The sequence below is a fragment of the Gallinula chloropus genome, assembly GCF_964237585.1.
Source record: "Gallinula chloropus genome assembly, chromosome: 17".
Lineage (NCBI taxonomy): Eukaryota > Metazoa > Chordata > Aves > Gruiformes > Rallidae > Gallinula > Gallinula chloropus.
In genome coordinates this window covers 7971718-7999253 of record NC_140102.1, presented here as the reverse complement: position 1 = coordinate 7999253, position 27536 = coordinate 7971718, and the positions used below count along the sequence as shown (strand labels likewise).

Below are 27536 nucleotides of genomic sequence, written 5' to 3'. Positions count from 1 at the left end.
ACCAAGCATGTTGTCCTTTGTGTCAGACTGGATGCTTGGCAGATTCATTTTGTTGTATACTAAAATAAGAAATTTGCTGTTCAATATCAAGAAGGGCTAAGTACATAACAGGGTTTTTTTTAATATCACTTTTCTTTAAAGCTTACAACCAAATCAGTTTGGATTAACTAAGAAAAGAGAAATTCTGTTAGGAGATTTTCTTTGAAAAGTCCCATATGGTAAAATATTGTGATCTCCTGGGAGCATATCTCTGCTAGACCCTTTAGAAAAGAGGTTAGGCTTTAGATTTATCTTTGCAATCAAAATCTTGCCACCTGGTTTTTAACCTTTAATTATTCAGTGAAAAATAATGCACCTTGGTTGATTTCAGACAACTCTTAGTGCTAATGTGGTGTGGTTTTCTGTGGCTCTGGCTCTTTGTTCTGAACTTCCCATGTCTCTTTCTCATTAATTTTAATTCATTACTGTCTTGGTAAGATGTAGTTTCTGCAGTTCTAATGAAAATTGTCATTGCTGTTACATCAGCCAGTGCTTTTAGGTTTTTTCCCAATACCAAGTTTCAATGACATTTGGTCAGACTTTATTCAACAGGACTATTTTTAATGTGCTAGTAATTTGTTTGCATTGAAAGAGGCCTGGATGGTAACTTTTCTTTCTTTTGTTTAAGCCACTCACAAACTTTGAGTGTAACTCTTATGCTACTTATTTTACAAGCTTGTAATTACAGAAATCACTTCTTCATGTTGAGGAAAAGTTACATGTTAGACTATGCCGCTAATCTGCATGTGGGAGAGTGTTTTGGATTCAGAAGTCTAAGGTGGTATTTGAATTGATAGAGGATGGGAAGCCTTTATCTGAATGGTGTTATAACACCTCCCTTCCCACACAAAGTGTGTTAGGCACCCAGAACAAGGCAAGAGAGTATCAAAACTGGGAACGCAGATTAGATTTTGATTAAGGCCAAACAGAGTTCGAATTAGGTAAAGTTATGAAGTGATGTATCAAAATGCCAATGTATAGGGAAGAAGTGGAGAAGGCTATTGGGTTTAGGTTTTATGCCAGAAGAACCATCCTGTCACCCTCTAGTACCCTTGCAATGGCCATTTGTAGTATCATGCCTGATAATAAAATGCTTGGTTGGCTCTAGCTTGGATTTTTCAAATGCTATGGGGCATTCCAGCTTCTGTGATTAAGAAACTGCAGAAGACCCATTATAAAATTCTGCTGTCAGCTGCACCTTTATCACCCTGGGAAATCTTAGTGTATGCAAGTGTATGCTGTCACTCATTTACTGCTGCTACTTACTTGACTATGCCTATTCCTGTGGTTTCTTCTCAGTTTAGTTGCTTTGGTTTCCACTGTTGGCAGTCCAGCACCTGAAGGTCACAGCAGCTTGATATTGCCCTCACTTTATTGTGTGTGCAATTACCAGAACCCCCCAGCAGATGATGGGATAGAAATGCCACATCACAATATCACCAGCCGAGCACGTATCCGTGATAGGTGCTTTAACCAATCTGTTGTCACATCTCAGTAGCTAACGTGACTGGCAGCCCCCTGAGGAAGCCATATTGTCAGTTTACAAAAACAGACCAAAAAGCTGTTGGATTTTTTTTTTTAAAGTTAAAGCAAATGGGGGCAGGCCTTGAAGGTGGGGATCTGTGTGGTTTTTGCAACTGTGTGGTTACTGTATGGGTCTACTAAAGATGAGATCATGATGTGGTATTAAAAGTACTAGAGTCACTTAACCTTTTTAAGGGTCAGATTTGAATTGGTACCTCTCTTCTAGATGTCTGGCGTAATATCTTTTTGATTAAAAGGTAAATCTAGCCTTGTGTCTTATACAACCATATATGCTCCTTCTTCCATGGCAGTTTCAAGGCAGTGGGCATCTTCCAACTTAAAAGTACATGTTCTGCCTTTAGGCGGAGGGGGAACCGTCTGTGTGGTGTGCCTGATACAGTGGGTTATAGTTTCGTATTGCCCTCTGGATCTTAGAAACGAGCTGTAAACTCGTGCTTTTGTGAAGCTGTAAATGTAAAAACTTGAAAGTTATGTATGTCTTTGTGATCCGGTGCTACAGAGAAGCGTTGAGAACTGGTTTTGTGATCCATGTAAGCAAATGTTGAGAAATACAAGAATTCCTTAAATTTGGCACTAAAACTTACTAAGACACATTGGATAATCATGAACTGAGCTTGAGATGAAGCACAATCAGTGAGTGTAATTCTGATTTATGGAGGTGAGCTAGCATTGGTCTAAAGGCCAGTAAAGCTTCAGTTAAGTTTTTGTTTTGCTTTCAGAAATAATATTTAGGCAGTGAAGTTGAGAGAGAACTTTGAAATATTTTTTGTAACTCTTAGCTATTAATACCAAGCACTGCACGTGCTAAAATAGACTGGAATGGAAAGGTTAAGTGTTACCCTGCAGATTTGATAAACTTGGCTGTTGTTGTCACAGGTCTTTAAATGACTCTATTGACAGGTTTTCTTTTTTTCCTCTTTCAGTGCCTGCCATTGCGTGCTAAGCTCTCTCTTGGCTCTGCCTGGCAGGAAAAAGGGGAAACTAGAAAACCCCATTAGTTGTCCATTTGCAGAATATCCAGGCTTTACTCTCAATACACAAAGAAATACAACGGTAGGAAGTTGTTTCACATCCGAGCCAAGATAAGGTCCTGGAGGTTTATTATTTTTGTTGCCTGATAGCATCAGGACTGGGGAGCAGGGGGCAGAGAAGGAACAGCAGATCAACATCCCATGGGGACAACAGAAGGGAAGACAGACAGATAGCCAAGTGCCGACAGCTTCAGTCAGTACTCCCAGAGGAAGTGTTGGTTTCACCAGATGAAATTAATACACAGAAGTCTTTACAGAGGCATTCAGATGTGACATTGTTTGGGGGGCCTGGCTATATGGCAGATGTATAAAGCAGTGAATCATATGTTTACATATAATTAGGTCTGTATTGACAAGCCAGGTTTTCCTTTTGTTTAATAATTTCCTACATTAACATCAAAGAGCTTGTTTTTATAACGAAAACACATTTCCCTTTTTGTTTTGCTTTGCTAGAACTCTGTATTAACATCAAACACGAAATCATGACTCGCAAAAAGGAGACATATATATGTAGATATATTCATATTCGTTTGTAGCCTCTCAAATGGATGCAATGTTATAAAATTTCCTTCACTTGGCTATATTCAAGTAATCTTTCTTATGTGATCATGCACGTGCCTAGAAATGTTGGGAGTACCTGATCATTTCGCTATGCTTAATAGCCTTCAAATACGTTTGACAAATGTGATAGGATTTAAGAGTCTGATTTCTGGGTCAGGAATGGCTTTGTTGGATAGCATATAGATAGCTCAGCATAATGTTATCAAGATCTTGGTGATCTAAGTGGAAAACACTACAAAAACATTTTTTAAAATATGAGATAATTTAAAATAATTGGAAGAGGAAGATGTAATAAAAACTAAGCTTGGTAGAATTTGCCTCATTTGTTTTGTAAATCCATTTAAAATGGTGTTCTAAACTCTAGGAATGGTGTCTCTAAACTACAGTAATAGCTCAAGTGCAGAGTTGAGATAATTAACACAGCATTAAGGACTTGAGTGTCAAGTTGGTAAGATTTAGTTCCCTCATCCAAGCTGAGGGAACTAAAAGAGCTTTAAGATAAGCATATCAGATAACATGAAGAGAGGACTCTAGGAATCTTTAACATTGAGCAGCATTATTAGTAATTTCTATCTACAAGTGTGTGCAACAGGCTGTTTTTAGCATTGAATATCATTTGGTTAACTTGTATTGGAAATTTTCAGTGTAGAAGTCCTGTATTTGTATATTCATGTTATGTTAGGAAACTGAATTTAGAATGTGCAATAAATATTAAAATATGGGTTTTAACCTTTTTGCAGTGGATGTTGTCCTGCACATTTTTAAAGGATAACTTTCTCTGAAATATTCTGAGCAAAGACAATAGTAATAGAACTCCTTTCACAAAGAAATTAATCTTTGTAATTTCCACCCCCACAGACTTTTCAGTATGAGATAAGTTTTGTCATGCTTATACTTGGACTATCAAATAGCACAAAGTTCTTGCAAACCTACAGTGGAGGTTGCAGCTTTTTAGATTAACACTTCTGAAGTTTTCCAGTAGTTTTTACTTTAATTTCTATTTTTTTCTTTAAGGTCGAGCACCTGACACTCAGTCTCTCAATTTGGAAAGAGTTGGGGTGAAAACTAATCCTGAAACTGGAAAGATCATTGTTGATGCCAGTGAAGCTACTTCTGTTCCTCACATTTATGCCATTGGAGACATAACAGAGGTACTGAGTCTACATAAACTATTTTACAATAACAGGAAGCCAACTTTGTTCCTGACTAATAACTAGTCCCCAGATGTCGTCATACTCTAGCATATATCTTAGTGTTTTGCTCTCTTTCATTTTGCAGAGCTGTAGTGTTTATGCCAGCCACCTGGGTCAGGAATTTCCTTCACATGGATCTTGTGAAGTATCTCAGTTTTGGAGATTATTACTGATGTTTATCAGAGAATGCATCATTGGTCAGAAGCTAATAATAATGTCTTTATCACTTCAGTTATCTTTCTAATAATGTTTTTATCACTTCAGATATATGACTTCATATTGCCTGTGAATGCTGAGTGAAAGCAGTTCTTACCTTCTGGAGTTGAATACACTTAGTGGGAATGTCCATAACAAGTTCTGCAAATTCACTGTTAGTGTTTTGGGGTTTAGTTGAGACTAGGCACAGGACAGCACTTCTGCTCCCTGACACGAAAGGCTTCTAACAAAAGTATCTTCCTCTACAATAAGAAGAAATAATTGCTGCAAATAATAAATCCATTTGACTTCTGTTCATGGTTTGTGATTATGCCAAGTATACATGAGGTATGTTGTTGGGGTCTTTTGTGGTTGCTTTGTGGTCTTTTTTTCAGAGGGGACATTACAACTTAAGGCAAGTAATTTATTATAAATGCAAAACCAGAATTCTGTGGCCTTAATCTAGAGCTATCTAATCTGTAGTTATCTATAATAAGAATGTCTTGTCCTGATCACAGTGCACTCAAATACTCAGTCCCTCAATTTTCAGTTTACAGAAGAACTTGGACTATCTACTGTAAATTGAGCATCTTCAAGTAGCTTGTCTTCATAAAAAATAATGAGCTGTCCAGTTACAGGAGGATGTTTTCATCAGCTGCCTGCTGTGCCTGACAGATGTGGGCAGCATGTAAAAAGAGGGTTGGCATTGCAAGAGACAGCATTCTCTCACCTGTTTTTGAACTTAAAGAAATTGAGCAGGTTCCTTCCTATCGTTTTTGAAGGCATCTGTTTTAAATGGCTTGTACATTTAAATAGTGTAGCAGTATCCAAACAGTGTATATAGCATACTTGAGACCTTTAAAAGATTTCTCCTCCTGCTGTGTTTCAAATCTTTTAAAGGCTTCTCAAATTTAAAAACCCGACAGGTACTCTTGAGTTTTTTTGAAGAGATAATGTCTTGGGAATAGTCCTCCAGGTTTCTGACTGGACTTCAGAATGGCCAGAGACATTAAATCTCAATCTGCTGACCATTCCTGACCTCTTCCCCTGTATGTAGACATGTGTTTCTTCCTGTCTGTCTCCATCTTCATGTGAATGACTTGCCGTTTCCTTTTAAACTGTGTTAAAACTCTTTCCTGCTCAGCTATTTTTTTTTCTTACTCTTTACAGCTTCTCTGTCCAGTCACTCAGAGCTTTGGGATTATGTATGGTTCCTTTCCTTTCTTCTCACTTCACATGCAGGTTCCCTCTGTACTTGTCACTTCTTGCTCGGGGATATTTCCTGAGGTCCTCTTTCTGCTCACAGCGACCTCCTTGGTTGAGCTTACTGCTTTCCAAAGTTTTCTTTTCAATTTCATCCAAGAGGCAGTTGTTAGAGGCAGTGATGGCAGGGCCTTATATTTGGTTGCTCATTTTGCTGCCAATCCACAGCATTATTTTGGGCAAGTAATTTCCTTTTCGGTGCTTTTTGTCTTCTGCCCTTTGAGGATTCAGTTAAGTAAGAAACACAAAGTAGCAGGCAGGATGCTCTCCTCTTTCCTATGCTGGATCTAAAAAAATAAGGTCTTCACTTATTTGTCATTTTAATTTTGTTTTTAAAATTTGGATTTCCTTTTCCTGCTTTTGTCCTTATTAGTGCAGATTTTTGAAGTTGAGTTGTTCAGATAGGCACTTCTAAAAGTCACTGTTAAAAACAGCAGCACAGTTTTGTACTGTGTCCAGTGCACAACTGGGGAAACACTGCAGAGCTAAATCAGTGCTCTATAGAAATATTCTCTTAAGCATTCATCTGTGTATGGGCTTAATATAGGGAATTAAAGAAATAACTCATGCATTTATAGAGCTCAAAGATAGAAGGATTTTATTGCCATTATCTTATCTGACTCAGTACAATGTGAGACATGTAATTCCACTTGCTAAGCAATAGAGCTTATTTTATTTGAATACTTTAATACATTTTGACAGTTTTTTAATCAGAATTAATTTAGATAATAAATTTCATTGTCATGTGAACCAGCAGTGAGAGGAAGTTCTCTGTTGGTGCACATCTCGAACACACACACAGGAGAATCAAGTGTATCCTGTGAAGAAGCACAAAGCTGTAGAGCTTGACATGTGATACTTTCAGGGTACGACCTACCAGAAGAGTGGAAGGAGGGGAATCTTGTTTCCTTTGAATGAGCTTCAATGAGCTTTAATATTGCATATATGAATAAGATTTTTTTTTTTTTCTCTCCACTGTTCCTGCCCAGGATTTCTCTTTGTTCAGTCCTCTCCCTGTCACAATCTCTTTGCTACCGTAAAGTGCTGTTGCTCATATCTTTGCAAATACTACTCAGGCCTTCCTCTTCCCTCTTCTACCCCACTGCCCTGAATAGACACTAAATTGTTACCAAATAGCAAGCACTATGTTTTTTAATTCAGTGCCTTGGCTGGAAGGGAAGAGAGGGGAAAGGCAAGTTTTCTGATATGCCTAGAATGACTGTTTTCATTTGGGAGTCATACCCAGCTGGCACAAATGAGAAACTATGTGTGCATGGGTGTCTTATTGCACCCTTGTATGGCAAATGGAATCCTAATGTTATCCAAGCTGTTCATTTTGAGAAAAGGGAAAAAAAATCCTTCTAGAGATCTGTTGGTCTACCTTCACAAAATGTTATTCAAGCTTTGGCAAAATGCTATTTTAAACTGAAAGGCAAACTTGCATTTAGACATTATTAGCTAGTGCAATCAGGGTGAGGAAGATCAGGCTGGAATTTTAGTTTGAATTTCTTTCCAGTGCCGATATAAACTCTCTGTGTAAAAATTCTTCCTCCAGTAGTATTCTTGTTGAAAAGCATGACACTCACTATAAAGAAGTTTTCTCAGAAGGAGGTTTATCATATGGTCATGCCGCTATACATCTGTCATATTTCAAAGGGTGTTACAACAAAGATGTGTAGAGAAGGTGGAATGTACAGTGTGTTGCTTTGAATAGAAATAAGACCAAAAAGAGTTGTGTTAGAACAAATACACATTACTTCAAAGCTTTTTAACTCTCTTAGGAGCCATCTCGTTTAAATGTGTAATACGTTGGAGGATTCTTATGAACAATTTGTATCCATAATAATCAGCAGGGTAGTTCTAAACATGACTGCAGAGTTGTTCATTTCAAATATTTACCAAGGAAGGTCTTTAAGTCATTGTTTATGAGAAATTCGGCTTTATCTGCATGGATGTTTTAGTAATTAGTTGGGTTTTATGGAATGCTTTCACAATTTTATCTCTCGTTCCAATCTTCTATTCATTTCTGGAATGCCAAAACAACATCTGTATTTCCTGCTGCAGAAATGATTGGCAGTCATGTTTCAGGCAAATTAGTATAAGAAAAAACAAATGGCAAATTTCATTTGGTAAATGACAGTTACAGACTTGAAAGTCAGTGCCGCATTTGAAAAACCATGACTTGATGGATCTTAGGGGGGAAAAAAGGGATAGACTTACAGTTTTGTGTTTTGGTTGGTTGGTTGGTTTTTTTATTTGTGGAGGGAAAATAGGTTAGTCTTGAGCAATTAGAATTGTAGTTTTTGTTATCTGTTTCTTCTGTTTTCTCTTCCAGTAAATACAAAAAAAACCTTAATGAAACAAAGTTTTACTTGTTTTTAATGAAAAAATTGTTTTAAAAACTTGAGCGTGAAAAACTTGTGGTGGGGAATCCTTATTTTAGTTTCTGCTGGAGACTCTTTTTGAGAGCTTATTGGATGACTACCTCCAAGTGGGGCTTTGCAGGAGTATGACAAGAATATCTAAAAAGGACCGGTATGAATGAAAACTTGACATTTTATGAAGTATTCCATGTTGTCCTCCAGAACTGTTTTTCAGTTGTGATTTTCTTAAGTATCCGTGTCATTCCTTCTAGATTTGTGACTTCTTTCCTCATCTCAGAGAAGCATCTTGATGATATGTCTTGGATGAACTCTTGAATAATGTTTTCTACTAGATTTATGAAGTTTGTTAGATCTTACTAACTCAAATGGACTGTTCCTCCTCAGACTTAAACAAAATCCTTCTAAAATCTCTTATTTCAATTTCAAAAAACTTCTAGCTTCGTTAAAACTAGCACTGGAGTTCTAATGCTCCAGTGGTATTGTGCCAGCATGCAAAATTATAGTTCTGGCACATTCCATAGTCCTGGACCTGCTACTGCATTCTCCATTTGGAGTCCTGACCGCTATACTGGAATTCCAAAGATTTGGCCTTCCTCTGACCATTGTCCCAGGAGAAATCCTTGGATACTACTTCTCTCTTAATTAAAGCAAAGCTTTGCACTCTCTTCATAGGGCCGTCCTGAATTAACACCCACAGCAATAGCTGCAGGAAAACTGCTGGCTCAGCGTCTTTTTGGCCAATCTTCAGAATTGATGGACTATGACAATGTGAGTTCTTCTTTCCTTTTTCAATTATAAAAAACAAAGCTTATGCTTTCCCCCCCTGAAGAATTTTTAAAGGAATTGCATTTCATCATCTGGTATCCAGCTTTGACATTAGCTGAAGTTGATGTGTATGACAGAGCTACACCTCTGTCGTGCAAAAGTCTCCCCTGTATCTGCAATGCAGTTGCTTTGTATGGTTCAGCAGTACCACTGTCTGTTTCCTCACAAGCAGGTACCTACTACAGTTTTCACTCCCTTGGAATATGGTTGTGTTGGACTGTCAGAAGAAACAGCTGTGCAGTGTTATGGATCAGATAATATTGAGGTATGAAAACATTTTTAATCGTATAGTTGGTATCAGAGTTGCATTATGAAAAAATGAAGTCTCGCTGCTGTATCAGGCAAAATTTTTGGTCCCCAAAATACTATGTTTGTAGTTAAGGAGTTGGTGTCTTCAGAAAAGCTTAGGACTTTAAAAGTATTGCAGCAGGTCACAATGTAAATCATTTCCTAATGGGCTTAAAATTATTCATAGGATATGATATCTTTTAACTAGCCATCATTTTAGTAATTTATATTGTGCAGCATCATTAAATAATGGTTATGTTTCTTTGAATTGCCAGAATTGCTGATCAGGTTCTTTAGTCTAAATATTTAAGATGTCACCAGAAACATTGACATTGCTAAGTGTCTTTGTGCCTAAAATGTCTTGATATAGTATGTCTTGGCATTGTGTATTGAGAAACAATCTGTTATGGTATATACTCACACCCAGCCCTCTGATAGGATTGAGATTAAAGTACTCATGATGAAATTCACAATCTCTAATATAAGAAGACAAAATTCAAACAAGTCACCCTTGAAAAGATATGTTGTGTTAATTTAATACACTCATCAAAAAGACAGGCATCATGTGACTCAGTAAGCTATGGAAATGAAAAGCACAGTACTTCATGTTCAGTCAGTTATTAGTTTTGGCTTTTATGATTCTGAAATATATTTTAAACCTCAGAAATCTGTTCCAAAACTCTTACATGGTTTCTGGGTGCTAGTGCCATGCAGAATAATATGAACTACTGTAAAACCATCTGATTAAGGCATACAATCAATACATATATGTGTGTGTTGTAAGATGCTAATATAATGTATGTATTGGAGAGCATGTTCAGTTTATGGATTTATCTTGGAGCCCTAGGCAAAATCACAAATGAAAAACTAAGCATTTATTATACAGAATGCAAAAATTGTAGTTTGGATTGTGTTACAGTATACAGTATTATAGTTACAGAAAATGTCTTGAATTTCATTATTTTCAGAAAACAAACTATTGAACTTTTGGAAGAAGCTTAAAGGAAGAAAAGTAAAATTCTTTTAATTTGGGGCACTGATTTAAGTAACAAGATTTTTTTTTCAGTTTGTTTTTAATCTAGTAGTTCCCAAAAAAAGGTTTGTGTTTAAACTCTTCCTATGCTTTTCATATTTTTCATTAAAATAAAGAACAGGTTAATTTTCTTCTACAACATTATAAATATGTATTTGTTAATAGTCATAGTAGTACTAAATAGCAGGTTTTGACATCATAGTACTCTCTAACTAAAAATGTTATTGTTTTCCCCTGCAGGTATTCCATGCATATTATAAACCTTTGGAATTTACAGTGGCTGAAAGAGATGCAGCTCAATGCTATATGAAAGTGAGTGCTGTGAGCTTTTAACTTGCTTTTAACTTAAAACGAGATATGGTACAGCCAGCTTTAAGGAGGGCTATTAGGAAAAAAACCCTCTCAAGATGGATGGGATGTTTTCTTTGTGACAGCTTGTTTCTCTACTGTAACTTCAAATGTTTGACATGCATTACATATCCTATTGCATCTTGAAAATCCATCTTTACAGCTATTAGGATTTTTCAGAACTAACATTCTGCTGATTGATACCTTCTTCGAACTGCTTGTAAGGTCTCAAGTAATATTCCAAATACTGTAGAGATTAATCTCTGCTTCCCCCAGCAAAGTTCTTAACTAGTTACATGTAATATTTGAGTTGCCATCTGTTGGGGAAAGTATTCTACCTTCAAAGCTAGAAGTTTTGAAACTTTGGAACTAGGCTTACAAAACTGGAGTAACCTCAGTCTTTCTCATGAAAACAGAAAGCTCCTGGTTTAGACCAAAGTGTTGGATTTGAAATGCGTCTTTTCTTACAGCAATTCAGTTGCTTCAGTGTTGAAAAGGTTTGATACACTTGTCCATAGTAGAGGATCTTAGGTAAGTGTAGTGTTGGTAGAATACATTATTTTCTTTCTTTTCAATATCAGGGAACAATCTTTTTTTGAATAACTTCAGTAACTTCTGTACTTCCATCACAAGTAATTATGTTAGCACTGTTCTGTTATGTAAGGAGTATCCATTGTCAGTAGTTGCAGCCAGTTTTTCTCACTATATCTTGTCACATCTAATTTGTTTAAGTGCTTTAGTAGCTTGCCATAACTGTCCCAAGGATTAGTGCAGCCAAGGTGATGCTACTTCTTTTTAGCAATTCCCTTTAAATTATGTCAATAAAAGTAAATATTTCAGGCTGAAGTAGCAATAGCATAATAGTTGTTGGATGATATTGAAAGTAATCCTTACTAAACATATAAAACACATGAAAAAACTTTAAATTTGACAGTTTCCTTCTCTATTGCAGGAGGGTTTTTTCTTTAAACGTACATGTCAGGATTGCTGCTGTTCCTTGTATTAATGAAAAAAATCCAAGCCTTTTGTGAATAGCAGAACCTATTAGATTAGTGATGTTTTAATGCTTGATGGGAGGGCACAGAGAGACTGACTTTCTTTTCATAATTAGAAATACGGTGTCCTTGAACTAAAAAGTTCTCATTAAATTCCTAATAAAAGTGTGCAGTGACTCAGGCTCTCCCAGATACTTATTAACTCACCTTCATCTTTGGCTGCATCCAAGGCTTGGCTCCTTTTTAGGTTGTAAATGGCAAATGTATCTCACCAAACACGCTGCTGTAACTGCTCACTTAACTGAATCAAAGGCACAAAATAGGGTATAACTGGTAATGGTCATCTTTGGAAATAGATCTGATTAGTTGTTGGGAATAACTGCACAGGCTTGGAGAACTGCAAAGGTGGCCATTCAGTGTCAAAATAGCACTAGTCTCCAGAAGGTATTTTGAGGATTTCATACAAATGACAAACACCATAGTATTCCATTTACCACAAATTATCGTTGTCAGTGGCTCCCTGAAGTCTGAAAGAAATGCACTAATAAAGCTTCGATTCAGGAAAGCCCTCAAGGACAAGCACAAGACCTATTGAAGTCAGGAAGACTTAAAAGCAAGTGTGTAAGTTCTTGGCACACTGGGAAGAAACAGCTGAACTAGGATCATGGGGCACTTCAGTTTCTTTTAATTCAACTTCATGCCTTATCTTTAAACGTTCTAAGAAAAGATCTCTCTGTAATGTATTGTTTTCAGATGGTGTGCTTACGAGAGAGAGAGCAACGAATACTTGGCCTTCATTTCATTGGACCAAATGCAGGCGAAGTTATTCAAGGATTTGCTCTTGGAATCAAGTAAGTACAAAAGAATGTCTCTAGCTTCTAAAGCCTGCTTTTTAAGTTATTGTAAGATTATAAAAGATAGCTGCCTAGTTTTGGCAACACTATAAAGAATCCATGCTTTTTCTTACTTTCATGTAGTATTGCACATACTTTTCACTAAAAATACTGCAGTTCTTCAATAAGATGTACTGGATTTAGTTACTGCAACACTGGATATAGTTAAGGAACAACTGAGGAAAATATATTGTTGGCTTGATATACTTAAAGCAAAAACTAAAATTGTGCATTAACTTACTAATGTTTTATCAGAGTGTAGCTGCTTTTCTTTCTGTGCACAAGATAGGAAACCACCATACAGTTTTGCAAGTCACTCCTTTAAAATAATTTCTGTGCTTTTCATTAAAACTTTTCTTTACACCTGCCAAGCATTTCTTTTCTTAATCTCATCTTTAAATGTGCACAGCCATTGCTCTAAAAAAACTCTGCAAGGACTTGTATGAATTTTTATATTTCTGGAGTATGAGCTAACCATATTACAATAAGAAAGAAACCTCTCTTGGATGGTGGGAGAGGGGAGGTGGTTTTTTTGAGAGCTATCTGATAATTGCAACAAACTAACCCAGGTAGGTGAACCTTTGTGATCCAGTCTTGTTTAAGATTTTGCTCAAATGTTAATATGGAAGTCCTTCATCGAAGGACTAAGGAATTATTCTGGGGCCTCTCTGGGTAAATAGAGAATTAGTGCTATGCCTCTTGTGTGCTGCAATTATTTCTTACTTCTTTTTTCATTTCCTTTCTTATTGCTGATTCGTGTCTTCAGAAATGTTGATTTGTATATTTATATTGCTAAATTGTAGTTTTTAACTCCTCTTTGAAGAAAGTAGGCTGGGACACCAGAAATTACCCCAAACTGTGTCATTAGTTCATTTTCCTAAATATCATCACTGTTTTAATCTTACACTTGTGAGTGACTAGCATAAATGAAAAGCAGAAAGAATTAAGAAGGCAGGACCACAAGTATCATGTGAGACATATCTTGGAAATCACTGATTGCTGTGTACCCTCAGTACACATTTTCAACATGTGTTTGTAGTCCATTAATTGCCAGTGGTATAGATTCTAGAAGTACATTTTTTCGGATGTCATTGTTTTGAAGTTTTATCCAAAATAACCAGTGAAAAGGAAGCATATGAAACTGGAGTGCTTTTCTGCTTTGCCTGAGGGAAATTAAAACTTTAGCCACAGTAAGAGGTTTTCAGCAGGTCAGATTCTTGTATTGGTTGCTATTGTATTTCATAAATCCAAAGCTTTCAATGTGGAACACCCGCTGTAAGAGCTGCTGTTCTCCTTTGTCAAATACTAGGTCTTACTTCAGCCTCTCCACAGAATGATTTTTCCACTTTCCCTCCCCACTTAGCACTCCAGCAACATCTGTGCTCAGCAATGATTTTTTTTTTGCTTCTCAGTGCTTTTTTGGATGTACGAAGGAACACCAGAAGACATCTATGGCTGCCTTCCCTGTATTTTGTAGAGGGAGAGAGCATTGTTCTATAGAGACCTTGAAACAGTTCTTAAATTTAGGGCCACTTCAGCTATATGTACAGCACAACCTGCCAGGAATAGCAGCTCAAAGGAAAGTCATCAAGTCTAAGAATGTTATTGGATAAGGAAAGGAATTAAGCAAGTGGAATGTAAGCTCAAGGGGGTTCTGGTGGTATGTTTTTTGTTTGCTTTTTTTTTATTCCTCCTTATAACATTGATAATGTTACCAGTTTTATTGGGGAGGGGGGTTGGGGGGGTTTTTGTTTGTTTTTTAGGGGTTTTTTATTGTTAACATTGATAATATTATCAGTGTTATAAGTGTATCAGTGTAAGCACCAGGCTTTCTCCAAGATCATGGAAGAATATTCTAGTATTGCTTCCTTCAGCAGATTCTTGCTAGCAGTCCTAATTAAGATTTTCTTCCTCTGTGTGTGTGTTTTTTCCATCTGGAGTCAGAGTTAGTGAAATGCACATGTATGTACAAGAAAAGCTGAAGGCTGCAGTTTTGCCATATGCTTTTGCCATAGGCTCAGTTGTGACTTCGGGTACATTGCTTAATTCTCTCTGTCTCAACTTTTAGGACAATTCTTCCCTACCTAACAGTGTTCTGAAGCTGGACATTTAAATATTGTTTCATAAGTGCCAGAGAAATAATAGACAGCATTGTTTGAAGAATAAATGCAACTCTTCTACCTGATAAAATGGACAAGATGAGAATTACTGTGGTGTTTTAGGATATTTTAGCTTCTTCAGGTGAATAGTGTTTAACTTTGTGGGTTATTTGTTTGGTTTTTTGTAGATGTGGTGCAACGTATCCTCAGTTAATGAAGACAATTGGCATTCACCCCACCTGTGCTGAAGAAATTACAAAGTTGCACATTACAAAGCGCTCTGGCTTGGATGCAACAGTCACAGGCTGCTGAGGTTAAATACCATCCCTGGACAAAAGGAAAAAAAGCACAAAATGTATTTGTAGAGAAAGAGGCGCTTAGAGGTGAAACCGCTTTAATGGGTTGTTTCAGCAGTCTTGCTTGTTCTCCCTGTAGACAACTTTTTTCTCACAACCAGACAAATTGTCCTTGCACTATCACAGTTCTAAAACCAACACAGTCCTGCTGTAACAAATCTCTCTCTTGCAAAGTGCCTATAACTCTTCTCTTGGTGGGAGCTAGGGAATAATTTTATATATGTAAATATAACTGAAGCCAGTGACATCTGAGGCCATCTACAAATGAAGCAGTTTCATTTGACTTTCTCTGTTGGCATGACTGACTGCCAACAGGAGAGTCTCACATAATGTTCGTACAGATGCTAGGTATTGGACAGGGCCTCCTCCTTTTGGTGATGATACTTTTCTCCTAAGTACTTGGATAGCTCATTACTGATCCTAATCTTGAACACTGAGACTCTGTACTCACCAGTAGAAACAAGTTTCCCATTGTATAACAATGGGCAAGCAGTCATCTTTGGGGTTTTTTTTTATTTAAAACATAATATTTACAAGAATTTAATAGAAAATCACTTATCACTGAAGCTGTGCTGCTACTGGATGAATCCCAGTGGATTAATCAGTGACAGCCTGGTCATAATGTTGTGGTGATAGCTAAGAATGAATGAGCTCAGAGGTGCTAAAGAAAGAGTTGAATTTTATGTTGACTTCTCTGCCTACTCTTGAGATCTCTAATTTAGTTCAGTTCAAATTCAATAGACACATTTCAGAAGTTACTGCTTGAACACCATATATTAAGTAACACTGACGGAATCTAAACCACTAATGATTCAAATCATGCAGGATTTTCTGTTTACAGAACACAAAATTGGACTCAAACAGGTACATGATGTTGATCTGTTCTTAAGATTTTCTCACTGAAGAGATGGATATTACATCTGCATAGATTTAGGTCTGTTTTTAATAAAGCATGTTACTGAAGAGAGCTACATTCAACAGTGATCTAGAAATGACATGGTCCTGCTCAGAACAAATACAGGAAATAATTATCCACAAACTTTTTTTGAGAGGTATTGGCCAGAGTAAAAAAGAATTTATCTGTTGCGAATTCCTGTCTATTTTCCTGCTATCCAGAAGGGGGAGATGCTGGCTAATTTGTGGCAATAAAGAATCAAATCTGATAGTAATGCTTTTTTTGCAGAACCCCGTTAAATAGGCAGCCTCACAAAGGCAAACAAAACACTGAATTTCACCCCACCTCTGGGGTGAAATGTCTACGCATCAAGATTTTGTTTTCCCTAGTGATTACCTATTACAGTTCTTTTTCTACCCATAAATGAAAACATTGGTGTTTATCCATGTAAAAGTTGCTTCTCTTCATTGTCCAACCAAAGCGTCCAGCAGAGTTGTCTGTCCCTGAAGACAAATCAATGGAAAGATGAGTTAATTTCATTTATCTTCGAGTTCAAAATAATGGTTTGGAACAACAAATAAAGACATCTTGAGGAAATGTCCTCAGTGTATATGGGATGTGAAACTAAGGCATGTCATCATTCTCAGAAGTGACAGAACTCTGTTGTAGAATTGCTGGTCCTGTATCTTGAACAGCATCCTAGTTCTGCTCCTCGTTTAGTGGGAAACATTGCTGTCCCCCTGAAGTAAAACTAATGATACATTCACACCTATCTATCCGTAACATCAGAATGAACAGCAACTACTGTGATTGTGCTTTTTTTCCTGAAGGATTTGCCAGGGATGGTCATTAAGAATTGTTTTTAAAAGCCTGACTAATGTCAATTGATATGACTGAGGTATGCTGCAAATTACTGATCATATGTGAAAAAATTTATATATTAAAAAATCAGTCAGGCTTCTTCTCAGGATGCCAGCTGATGAGGGCTTGTTTGTCAAACCACACCATGGTGCAAACAAGCCTGAGCATTGCTGGCTCCCTTGTATGTATGATCCCAATATTTATTGTGTTGTGAATGAATTACCAAATAAATAATTTTTTCTAGTAAATGGTTGGGTTTATTTGTTTAATTTTGTACATAAGACTTTTGCTTGCAAAAGATTGTTCTTTTTAAATGCTGTTTTCTTTTGGTTGAGGCATGTGTTAAAGAAATGCAGAAGTAGACAGACCTTTAAATAAGGAAATGTTGATATCTCATACTCTCTTTCATGTGTAAACTGAATAACCATAGATGTTATTCCAGGCTGGATGACTTCCTAATTTGAAATCTAAATTAATTAGACTCGGTAAGTAAGGTTTCAAATACTCTCTCATTTATTTCACCTAATGAGGTCTAACAGGTATTTTCACAGACCATGTGTGTTGACATGCTTCCTGAACACTCATCAAGAGGAAACTCCCTTGAAATACAGTGCACTCAGAGAATTATACTGGGCTAAGCTATTCTACATTAGCTGTTCACTTTGGGTTTTAAACTAGAACATGTAGTGGGAAAAATGCATTGCAGGAAAGCCAATTAGTAGTAGCTACGGGTACTGTCAGGTAAAAATGTTGGGAAATGAATTAGGAAATGGATAGCAAAAAATATTTTAAAACCATTTGAGACTTCTCTGTCAGAAAAGAAAGGGACTACATTGTTGGAATTTATCTCATTTTTCTGGGGTTTTTTTTAAAGCCACTTATTTTGATAAGAAGTTCCTATTAAGTCAGGTGATGCTGAGCTTCTGAAACAGACTGGTTTAATATTACCTTAGTATAAGCCCTGGATTTCATACTGAGAGGGACTATTGATTTTGTTGTATGTAAAGGCATCTTTGCTTCTGTATTTTTAATCTTACTCCATTTCCTGGAATTCATTGCAGGTTGTAACTAATTAGGATAGCTAGGAACAGCGGTTAAAAAAAGGGAGTAAGGTAAGTGTAATTCTTGATGGTTTTTTTCTCCTTATTTTTATATACCACTTAATCCTGAAGCAAACAAGAATAACAGACAATCATATAGACAATAATTTTATAAACTAGGAATTGAATATACTACGTTATTTCTATTATACCTAATGATAGTTTGTTGTCAATGGTAAGCTATTGTGTACAACTACATTTTCCCTTTCCTTGTTTATGTATGCACTGTATGTCTTTATACCTGCTGGAAAATATTTCTACAGTTCAGATTATTCCAGACCAAGAGCTGGAAAAGCTATTTCAGTACAGCAGATACACCTTTGTTCTGATAAATGCATTGCTGCCATAGTGCAATGCATTTCGAACTGAAACAGCTGCGTGTTGTACAAGACTTCTGTGTTTGAAGGCTTCTCTACAGAGGCTCATGCCTGTCTGACAAAGTAGGCAATTTTGTGCCCATATAAATTGCCATTTGTCTAAATCTTGGTGAAATCAATGTACTCAAAATTAATGTTGGCCATTAATTTCAGTGGGATGCAACTATGTGTCTTAAGTGCTTTGTTAAAGGGGAATCAATATAAGCATATGCCAAAATGTCTTTCATTATTACAGTTGGGGAACAGACTGCAATTATGATTCAAAACATAAAAGGTACAATAGGCATCTATGATTAGGCAATGAAATATGCCTTTAATAAGCATAGTGCAGACAGTTTGTTTTGCAATAAGTAAACTTGTATAAAATTCATTGACTCTTTCATTCTTCAAGGTCTGTGTGCTCTCTTTTAAGAGAGCTTTTTAGTTTTATGCACAGTTTTCCTGATGTTCGTCCAGCAGAAAGCTGGGTTTGCATATATTTATTCTAGTGCCAAACTTGAATTTTACTGGGAAATGAGGAAAGAGCAGAGCAGGCTTTTTCTTTTTTTCCTAGGGAAGAATGCAACAGATACGGTGTAATTACTCTAACTGATTTTTTAAAAATGGAGTATTTCTGTCCACTAGATGTCAAAGAGCTAATTATGTTTCTGTTGTGGCACTCAAAGTCAATATTGTCAGCTCTTCTTAGTTCTAATCCTCTACATTGAGTTTTGATGGGCCAGGTGAAATATCCCCTTCAGCACCTTACTGCAATTCTTGTCAATCATCTTGCCATGAAAAACATGCGTATTACAAAGGCTTTGGCAACACTGCATCTGATTTCAGTCTTTAATCTTATATGCACCTTAAGAAAACACCATTCCAACAGCTGACGTACTGTTTTGGACATGAATGGGATCCTATTTGCTGTGGGGAACAAAAGAAAATTATCTAACCTTTAATGGATATAATGGAGCTCTTTGGCCATTGCAGTATAAAGGCTTAGTACTAAGCTACTGATCTAGGAAGAAAACTATTAGAACGCTGAAGTGGTGCAGAAATTAAGCAGAATCTCTCATGTGACTAAGCAAGAAAATGCACATTTATTTATTAATTGTATAATTGTAAATTATCTCATTTCAAGCATTGTTGGAGTTAGAAAAGTGTCTTTTTTTGTAACCCCTAGCCTCTCTTTGCAAGGAGTGCTCTTCACTGAAGTCAGTATCTAAGCATGGTGCTGTGTGTGCCTCTTTTTTTTTTTTTTTTTTTTTTGCTGTTTCTTATAGACAAGATCTAGCACATCTAAAATCTTCTGGTCCTACAATGGAAAATTAACATCATCCCTAAGAAGCTGGAATATAAACTAATAAGGCAGGTTTCCAGAATCTGATTGCATCAGTCAGAAAGATATAGTATGAAGAGAAAAGTGGATATTCCCTGGGGGGGTAGAGTGAAATGGAGACCAGTCTTGTTTGAACAAGGTGCTTTGCATTGTTAGCTAGGTAGAGGTATTGGGAGTTGCAGCCTGTCAGAACCAGTATCTCCAAGAAGGGGGTGGGGGGAATTTTTTCCAGGTAAAAGTCTCATCGTTTTGTGGTAGAGTATGTCCAATATACTAACACAAGAAGTCAAGGAAACCCTTTATACTTCGTGAAAGATGAACTGTAAGGACACTTACCTTTTCTAAGCCTCCTCCCCTGTTTTCCTTCAGATCGTGACTGTTGGGTTTTTTCCATCCTTCCTCCCTTTGCCTTAAAGCAAGATGGGAATCACCCCTGTGCTTCCTTGTTTTGACATAAAATCGAACAGCAAGATCCCTCTTCTTAAATCTTTCACAAGGAGACTTCTTTTTGCCTACGGCTGTGTGAAGAGTTAGAATTAGCTCAGTAGTAAAAATCTAAACCAAAAGGATTTATAGGTACCTGTTCAGTCTTCATCTATTAGAGTATTATATAACTCCAGTGAAATAAAGTACCAGGGGAAAACAGTGAAAAAAGACAGCTTTTAAGCTTTAAACAAAAATCAAGAAAATAAATGTTCCCTTCTTTGTAGGCTCATTGTGAGACAAGACCCAAGTATATTACTCCATTGTGTACTTAAAACAGAATTGAAAGTTTGTTTTATTTTTCTCTCTTACCAATGTTTGAGTGAACTGTAATGCAGCCAACCACCATTCTATTCAGTGTCACAGCAACACGTTACGTAGCAGCAGCATTTAGCTTTTTGCAGGAGGCTGAGCTGTCCTCCATGACCCGCAATTAGTGATGCACAGCAATCTTTATTTGAACACCTTTGTTCTACAGGGATAAAGGATTAGGCTTTGGAATTTTTATTTAATCTTGATAATCTTCCTTTTTGTGTCTCTCTCAAAGGATCAAGAGGAAGTGCATGAATTTTCAACTTCACACGAAGGCAAGTTGTACAAACACAGCTGAAAACATCAGGAAACCCGGGCATTTTCCTTAGAGAAATGGAGTCAACTAATGTTCTGCTGGCAAGAGACTCCTGACTAATAGGGAAGATGTTTTTTAGGCACAGTAGTTTGGACAGCAGGGTGTTCCTACTCTGATAGCACTGTTCAGTTTGGCTACCTTAGATGAATGATTCCCGTAATGTAGAAAGCAGAGATTATTAACCATATAACAGGAAGCAATTTAAAGAATAGTCTTTTTTGGAGACTTAGGAAATCGCTCTAAGATAGTCAAAGGATTTTTTTTTAAAAATTCTTTTAATTTACACCACAGTGGGGTCTAATTAAATCATGAGAGCACTTTTGATTTTTGCCTTTTTAATTTTCACTGAGTGTATTTTTTTAAACATATTTCAAACAACGGAAAAATAAGGATAATTCTCTTGACACTTCAGACTTTGCTTACGCCTTGTTCATCCTACACATATCCAGGATATCTTTGAAGTTTCCAGTCAGGACTTTGGTTCTTGTCCTTCATTAGGGATTTAATTGTATTATTCCTTGCTCCTTGACTTTTTCTTGTTCTGCTTTTTTGTAAGATGCTCATTCTATTTTACGTAGTTATTTTCAGTCCAATTTAGATGCTAATAAGTGAATTCCCTTTGGATGGGGTAAGAGTGCCATGTATGCGTAAGAGACTGCTTCAGGATCTGTTGCTTGTGCCTTCCTTTAACTCCCGCATACTTTCCAAATCTGGAAATGCCATAGATCCAGAGAAGAGAGTCCTAAATAAGTCCTGTCCTTAGCTATGGTATAGTCCCCACTGAAGTATAAGAGACCAACCATTTGTGAGTGTTTACAGTTGGAACTTCTAAAGGGTCAGATTCACAAGCTGTGACAACAGCACCTCAGGGTTTCTATGACAGTGGAAAAGTGGAACACCTGATGAAATCTGCTTGTGAAATGCAAGGTCGCCTTCTCTGTCACTGTGGTTACTGAGAGCAATAAGATCTTGCTTTTTTTTTTTTAATTGAGTAGCAAATTAGCAAAGTGCAGAAAGCTACCCTGGAGTGATGAGGTTGTCCATGTGTGGGGCTAAAACATCCTTGTGAGGCCACCTCAATGTCTTACACTCTAGTTCTGGAAGTCCTAATATTTCCCAAGTTCACAAGTTGGGTGAACATTTGCTTTAAGCTATTGAGTTGATGCCTAAGAACAGCAGAGGGGGGTGCTCACTTGAATCTACATTATTGATTGAAGCACTCTCCCTCACTGTACTTCAGTGAAGTGTAGCCAAGAACAACAAGATAAGAATTAATATAAGTGACAAGGGAGTTTCTCAGACTGTGCTGGTGCACATTAGCTTGACTGAAGAGAAAAAGAAGCTGATACTTGAGTCTTTTGAGTTGCGAAGGGTCTGGTCAGTCCTTGAAGGGGAAGCACATGAATGGCCAAGTTGTCATCGCATTTTATTTTTCCTCCAACTTTGACTAATGGTGCATTTCCTCTGGCCTCCCACGGGCCATCCGTGGCTGACTTGCTTTGTCACTCTTCACGTCTGGTCGCTGCCTTTACTGTCCACCCTGTTCCCATGGCAGGAACCCAGTGTCCTCTAAAAAAACGCGCAGGCACAAACCATCTGTCATTCTTCCCACTCCTCTTTCAAGCGACCACTTCCCATATTGTGTGGCCTTGCAGGCTGAAAGCAGTCTGCCTCCCCCATGCATGCTTGGAGTACATGCCAGCTCTCTCCCCTTTTGATAAGGGACCTCCCGACATTCTGCCTGTAAAACTACTAACGGGCATCTCCCTTTTGATAACCAGTTCTGCCTTTTGTTTGTGATAAGTTGTCTGGGTCAACAAGAAATTGTCCGTTTGCCACTTTGCAGCCAAATTAATTAGGGTCAAATTAGGTGTGAATTGTGAAATTAATTATTGCAACTATAAATAATTTGCCCTGTGCTATAGACAAAGAAAAAAATGAAGCTGGGGAAGAGAAGGGGAAATTATTTTAGGGCACGAAGAACCACAGTGATCCTGAAGGAGAGAATGGCTAGCAATGCTGTTGAGGATGTTGAGGTAGGCCTGCAGGCTGTACTGGATTTGCTCTCCTGCACCTGTGAACTCTGAAATCATAGAACAAGGTAGTTCTTTAATGTCACTTGAGAGACCTAATTAATCCATGCCCAAGGTGTCTTGGAGAGGAAGATACCTGATTTTGCACCAGAAATAGTGCTTTTATCTATATGTTAGTTGGTGGTATTCCTTGCACATCTCTAAATGTAGGGCCACCAGAAGCATGCTCATGAGGCTTGGAAGAGATGTTCTAAGAAAAACTGCAGCTATGGCCATTGATGCAGATCAAGCTATGCCTAAACTGCATCTGTCAAGTAGGCAACACTAATGTAGTTAGATATACTTTTAGCTATAAAAATATATTTTTAAAGTAATCATACAAATACTCTGTATGTTTAGTAGAAAATTGGGAACAGTTTGTTTCTTTTTCCAAGTACTGGCTTGTGGAAGATGTCACATTATGAATTACTAATCTGAATTACACACATCTAGTCTCTGCTTGAAATAAAGACCACTAGACCTAAATTATCACTGGAATTTCTAATCTGAAGTCTAAGCCCCAGTCCATCCTTCTAAGGCAGCACTTGAAAATACACGTATGTCTTAGGTCAATGACTGATGTCCTCTGAATCCTGCTTTTTCCTACAGCATAGCTTAGACTCAGGGGCTGGGGACACAGCTTCTGGGATCAGTTGTTGTCAGGGCTTCATTGACAACAGTATTTAAAAGAGCTGATTAAAAGAAAGTAATGTAGACAAACCTTCATTTTATGTATATGAAACGTACATAAAATACATGTTTGGGAGAAGGAAGATGCGACTCAGAGGTCAAAGCTATGAAAGCAAAGCCCACTTGACATGCCAAGAGCTCTATGTGAATTTGGTTCTAACTTCAGAAACTGGGGAGCTGTGGAGGACAGAATGGGAAGGGAGGATAGTACAACACTCACTGAAAAGTTTTTCTGGGTATGAAGCTTGAATTTTGTTCCTAAAATGCAAAATTGAAGGTGTGCTGGATTTGCTTGTAAATGCTGCAAAGCCATTCTCATTTCCTGTAACTGTGGTGAGTTTGGCCTTTTTCCATGGCTAAGTCCTGATTCTTAGCTAGCAGAATGAAGTGGCAGGAGAAACTCACTCTCTTTCATCTTACAGTATATCTAGGAAGGCAAGAACCAAGACTTTGAACCATTAATTCCTAAGTCTGTGGCTTGATTTGTTGCAGTAGAAACTGTGTTTTAAGGGGTTTGTCTTCTATTACCAAAGCTAATTGTTAATTGCATCTTTTTTTCTCTAGCCACTGCCACAAGGAATGACTGCCTTTTGTGCTGATGACAGATCTGCCCCTGTTATCAGACACTACTCTTCTGCCATCTCAGTTTCGTAACAATTGCCTCTGCCTGAGAGCCAGTGGAGCAGTCGTGTTGGGCAAAGCAGTTCTCTGAGGGGGAGAATGATGGAGTGAGTCCCTTCGATGTGGCTGGGTCACTGAGGTGGTGTTAATTTTTTATCCCCCTATGTTCCCCATTACCCTGTTCTGAATTCTTAAAACGAATCATGGTGTTGCTGCATGAACAGCACACACAGATGATGCTACAGTCGTTTGAAAAACCCTGTTCTGTGGTACTACTGTCTGTCACCATTGTCAAAATTGTCAGGAAAGACATAATTGCTACAAGTGGCAGAGGCTGCCAGATCCCCGTCAGAGGATACCTAGGGAATAAATTTGACTGTGAAACTGCTGGGGTTTACAGCAGCAATACTTCTTCCTTTTCTCTTGTTAGTCATACTTGTCATTTTGGTGTGACTTGCGTACCAGCCTCCCTCCTGTGCTCAAGGAAGAAGCAGGTCTGGCACTTGTAGTGTGCTGAGGTTCTCTTGGGTTGTAGGGGATGGGCTTGCAGTGATGCAGTTACACTGCCACAAAACTCTGGAGATGGTGTACCAGCACAATTTGTCTGGAAGCATTTTGGTCTGAAGAGTGTGTGCAAGCAGTAAAGATCTCCTTGTGGAGATGGGTTCTCAGGACTGGATCTCAGCTGTACAGAGAATCAGCTTTGTTTCACATACTTCCCTGAAATATTCTCTAACAGAAGATTTTAATAGTCTTTAGTAGAGATCATATTTCTAGTTTGGGATTCCCTTTATATATCCTTCATTAATACAGGGATTCTCCGCAATCAGAGATCAGCACCACAGAACAGCTGGATCCATTTTGGCTTGACAAGGGGCATGGGCACTTTTTTATATATATTTATGGCTCTTGTGAACATTCAGAATGCTTTTTATAAATATTAAAAATAATCAAGGGTTCTGGAAAGAATTCTTACTACATTGACATCATCTGCAGGAGTTCTTCCGTCTTCCTCTAGAATACGTATTACTAACTGGTCCAGTCTGGGAATTTCTAGCTCTGGCTAGAGGAAAAGGGAGACTGTGAAGGGAATTGGTATCTCTTGATCATCAGAGAGAGCAAATATAATACAGGCGGCAGCCTGGCTGCCCCTGGAGCAAGTCAGAAGCAAGGAGCTTCCAAGCAGGCACCTCACAAAGCTCCCCAGAGTTTTGCTCTGCCTGCTGCACCCGCTGTGGTTACTTGGTAGTTTACTTGCCCTGTTTGTCTTGAGGTAGCTAGAGTTGAAGCATATGTTTCCCATTTAGAGCTTGGAGGATGCCCAGGTCCAACTTGGCATGCTGTCTGCACTGGGCATCAGCAGTACAGATGTGGAAACCACAAACCCGATTAATATGAGTCTAGAGTAAAAACTCAAATAAGCTTATAAATAAAACCAGACTTGCAGATTATTTGTTTCCATATTAGTCTATAATAGACCCTACTCAATATGTTTGTTTTATTTGGTTTGGTGACCGACATAGGTATTTATATTTCCAATAAAAATTTAAATCTGAATACAACAGACGAAGTAAGCTTAAATTATTTGTGCAGAAGATGATTGCAACTGTCTAAAGCATGTAATTGCTTACATGAAATGTTAGCCTGCTTTGAACAGAGATGTGACAAACTCTTTAGTATTTGATTTACCATTCCATCGTAGCTCCAAATCCTACATTTAATTATTAAAATGGACTCCTAAATGCACTGCAATCCTCAATGAACAATCCAGAGGTGCTGGATGGCTTCTTGAGTCTAATTCTTGGTGTAAGTACCATTGGTGTGATTTTGAGTGAGTCACTTAAATGATCCCCATGTCTTAGCCTAAAGTAGCAACTGTCTTTTTTCCCCTCCCAGTCTCCTGCTGAACTTTGGGCATGCTTAGGGATCTCCAGTGCTTCTTTTCACTGCAACTTCAGCTGCTCCAGTGCAAGTGATGAAACATTTCAAAGAGAGTTCCAGAGAACCACCTGAGAAGATGCTGGCAGGTCTTTCACTCAGTGGAGAAGATTTCTTTGTGGGAACTGCTGGCCTTTTATCCAAGGTAAGATGGTCTTCATTCAGCTCCGTTTCAGTATAGCTGTACCAGAAAAAGTCTATGGCTTGGCAGCAGTAGAGCATCTAGCTTATTTTGCCTGTATTTAGGATGGGACACCTCTGCAAAGCCTGACAAGACTTGTACCAAGACCCTGTGGTACACATCTGTGGTAAAGAGTATCTCTTAAACGTACCTGACTTTCAGACCATACCAAGGTGATGTGACTGGAATTGTGCTTCTCTTCCTAAACACGCAATAGAGGGAAATAAGCACTTCCATGTGCTGGTTTGGATCTCACATGGGCTGTCAAGGGAGCATGCAGTTCTTGCATCCCAGTGGGATGAACCTGAGCCTTGGATAAGTATTTGCAGTGGCTTTTTTGTGCTTGTGAAGATCTAAGACAAATGAATAAACAAACAGTGCTCTCTTCCCATCTTTGCCTTGCAAAAACATAAGAGAAAAAGCTCACACCCTTTGTTAGGATGTCAATGCCAGAGGAAAGACATCTGCAGTTATTCCATTCAGATGTCCATTTATTCTTTCTGATTGTTTCTCTGGGTTCCTCTTTTATTTTTTCACCTCTTCAGCTGGTTGAACCATGGGCTTTCTTATCAAACCAGTTTTCAGCTTCACAGTAGTCCTGACTCATTGTTTGAAAGGCAAGAGGGTGCTAGATAGTGTTTTTCCACATAGAAATGTTGGAGGGCCAGTCTGTGCTGGCATCCCAGAAGGGCCAGAAGATGCCCTCAGACTTCCCATGTGCCTCTGTGTTTGTTTTTTAATGTTACTGCATATACAATATCATTAATATTACGTCCAAAGGTTGCCTTTTTAAACAGACTCAACACATCTAAACTATTAGTCAGCCACAGGGAAAAGGAAAGGATTAAGTCAATACTGTACGGAATTAACCATTTCCACTGCCCAGAGAAGAAATCAGAGATTATATGACCACCTTAAGTTGCAGAAGGGATTTTATTGTTTTCTTTCAAAAGTACTGGAAATAATTCCTCTCACTTTTGCAGTCAAATGTAAAATGCAACAGCCTGTGTCCTTCAGGAATCAGAAAAGACTGGTGGCTTACAAGACACCATTCTCTTTCCTCTGGTAGATTGCATTGAAGGGCAGGAAATTTCCCTCACACCCACCTTTTTCTTTTTCTGTTTTTAAATCTCCATTACCCTGTGGGCTGCCTCAGGTACTCAACTAGGCTTGGCATGTAGACACAATTAGAAATATAGGCGAGACTGTACGGAGCAAAGTGTCCAAGTGCTGAGTGAGTGCCCAATGGGCCGTAGCAAAATGCACAACCAAGTCAAAGAAAAATGGAAAATATTTCATAAAATTCATCTTTGCATCCCTT

General features: G+C 37.9%; 1 protein-coding gene across 1 annotated transcript in view; it reads left to right on the top strand.

Moving 5' to 3' along the window:
* Positions 1-15004, top strand: part of TXNRD2 (thioredoxin reductase 2) — a gene marked incomplete at both ends in the record, with an annotated part of 31828 nt that extends 16824 nt beyond the window's left edge. Inside the window, 6 exons of the mRNA XM_084272214.1 lie at positions 4191-4327; positions 8884-8979; positions 9209-9301; positions 10598-10669; positions 12454-12551; positions 14881-15004. Coding sequence (XP_084128340.1) covers positions 4191-4327; positions 8884-8979; positions 9209-9301; positions 10598-10669; positions 12454-12551; positions 14881-15004 — 620 coding nt within the window. The remainder of the gene's footprint in view (positions 1-4190; positions 4328-8883; positions 8980-9208; positions 9302-10597; positions 10670-12453; positions 12552-14880) is intronic.
* Between the last annotated feature and the right edge of the window lie 12532 nt (positions 15005-27536).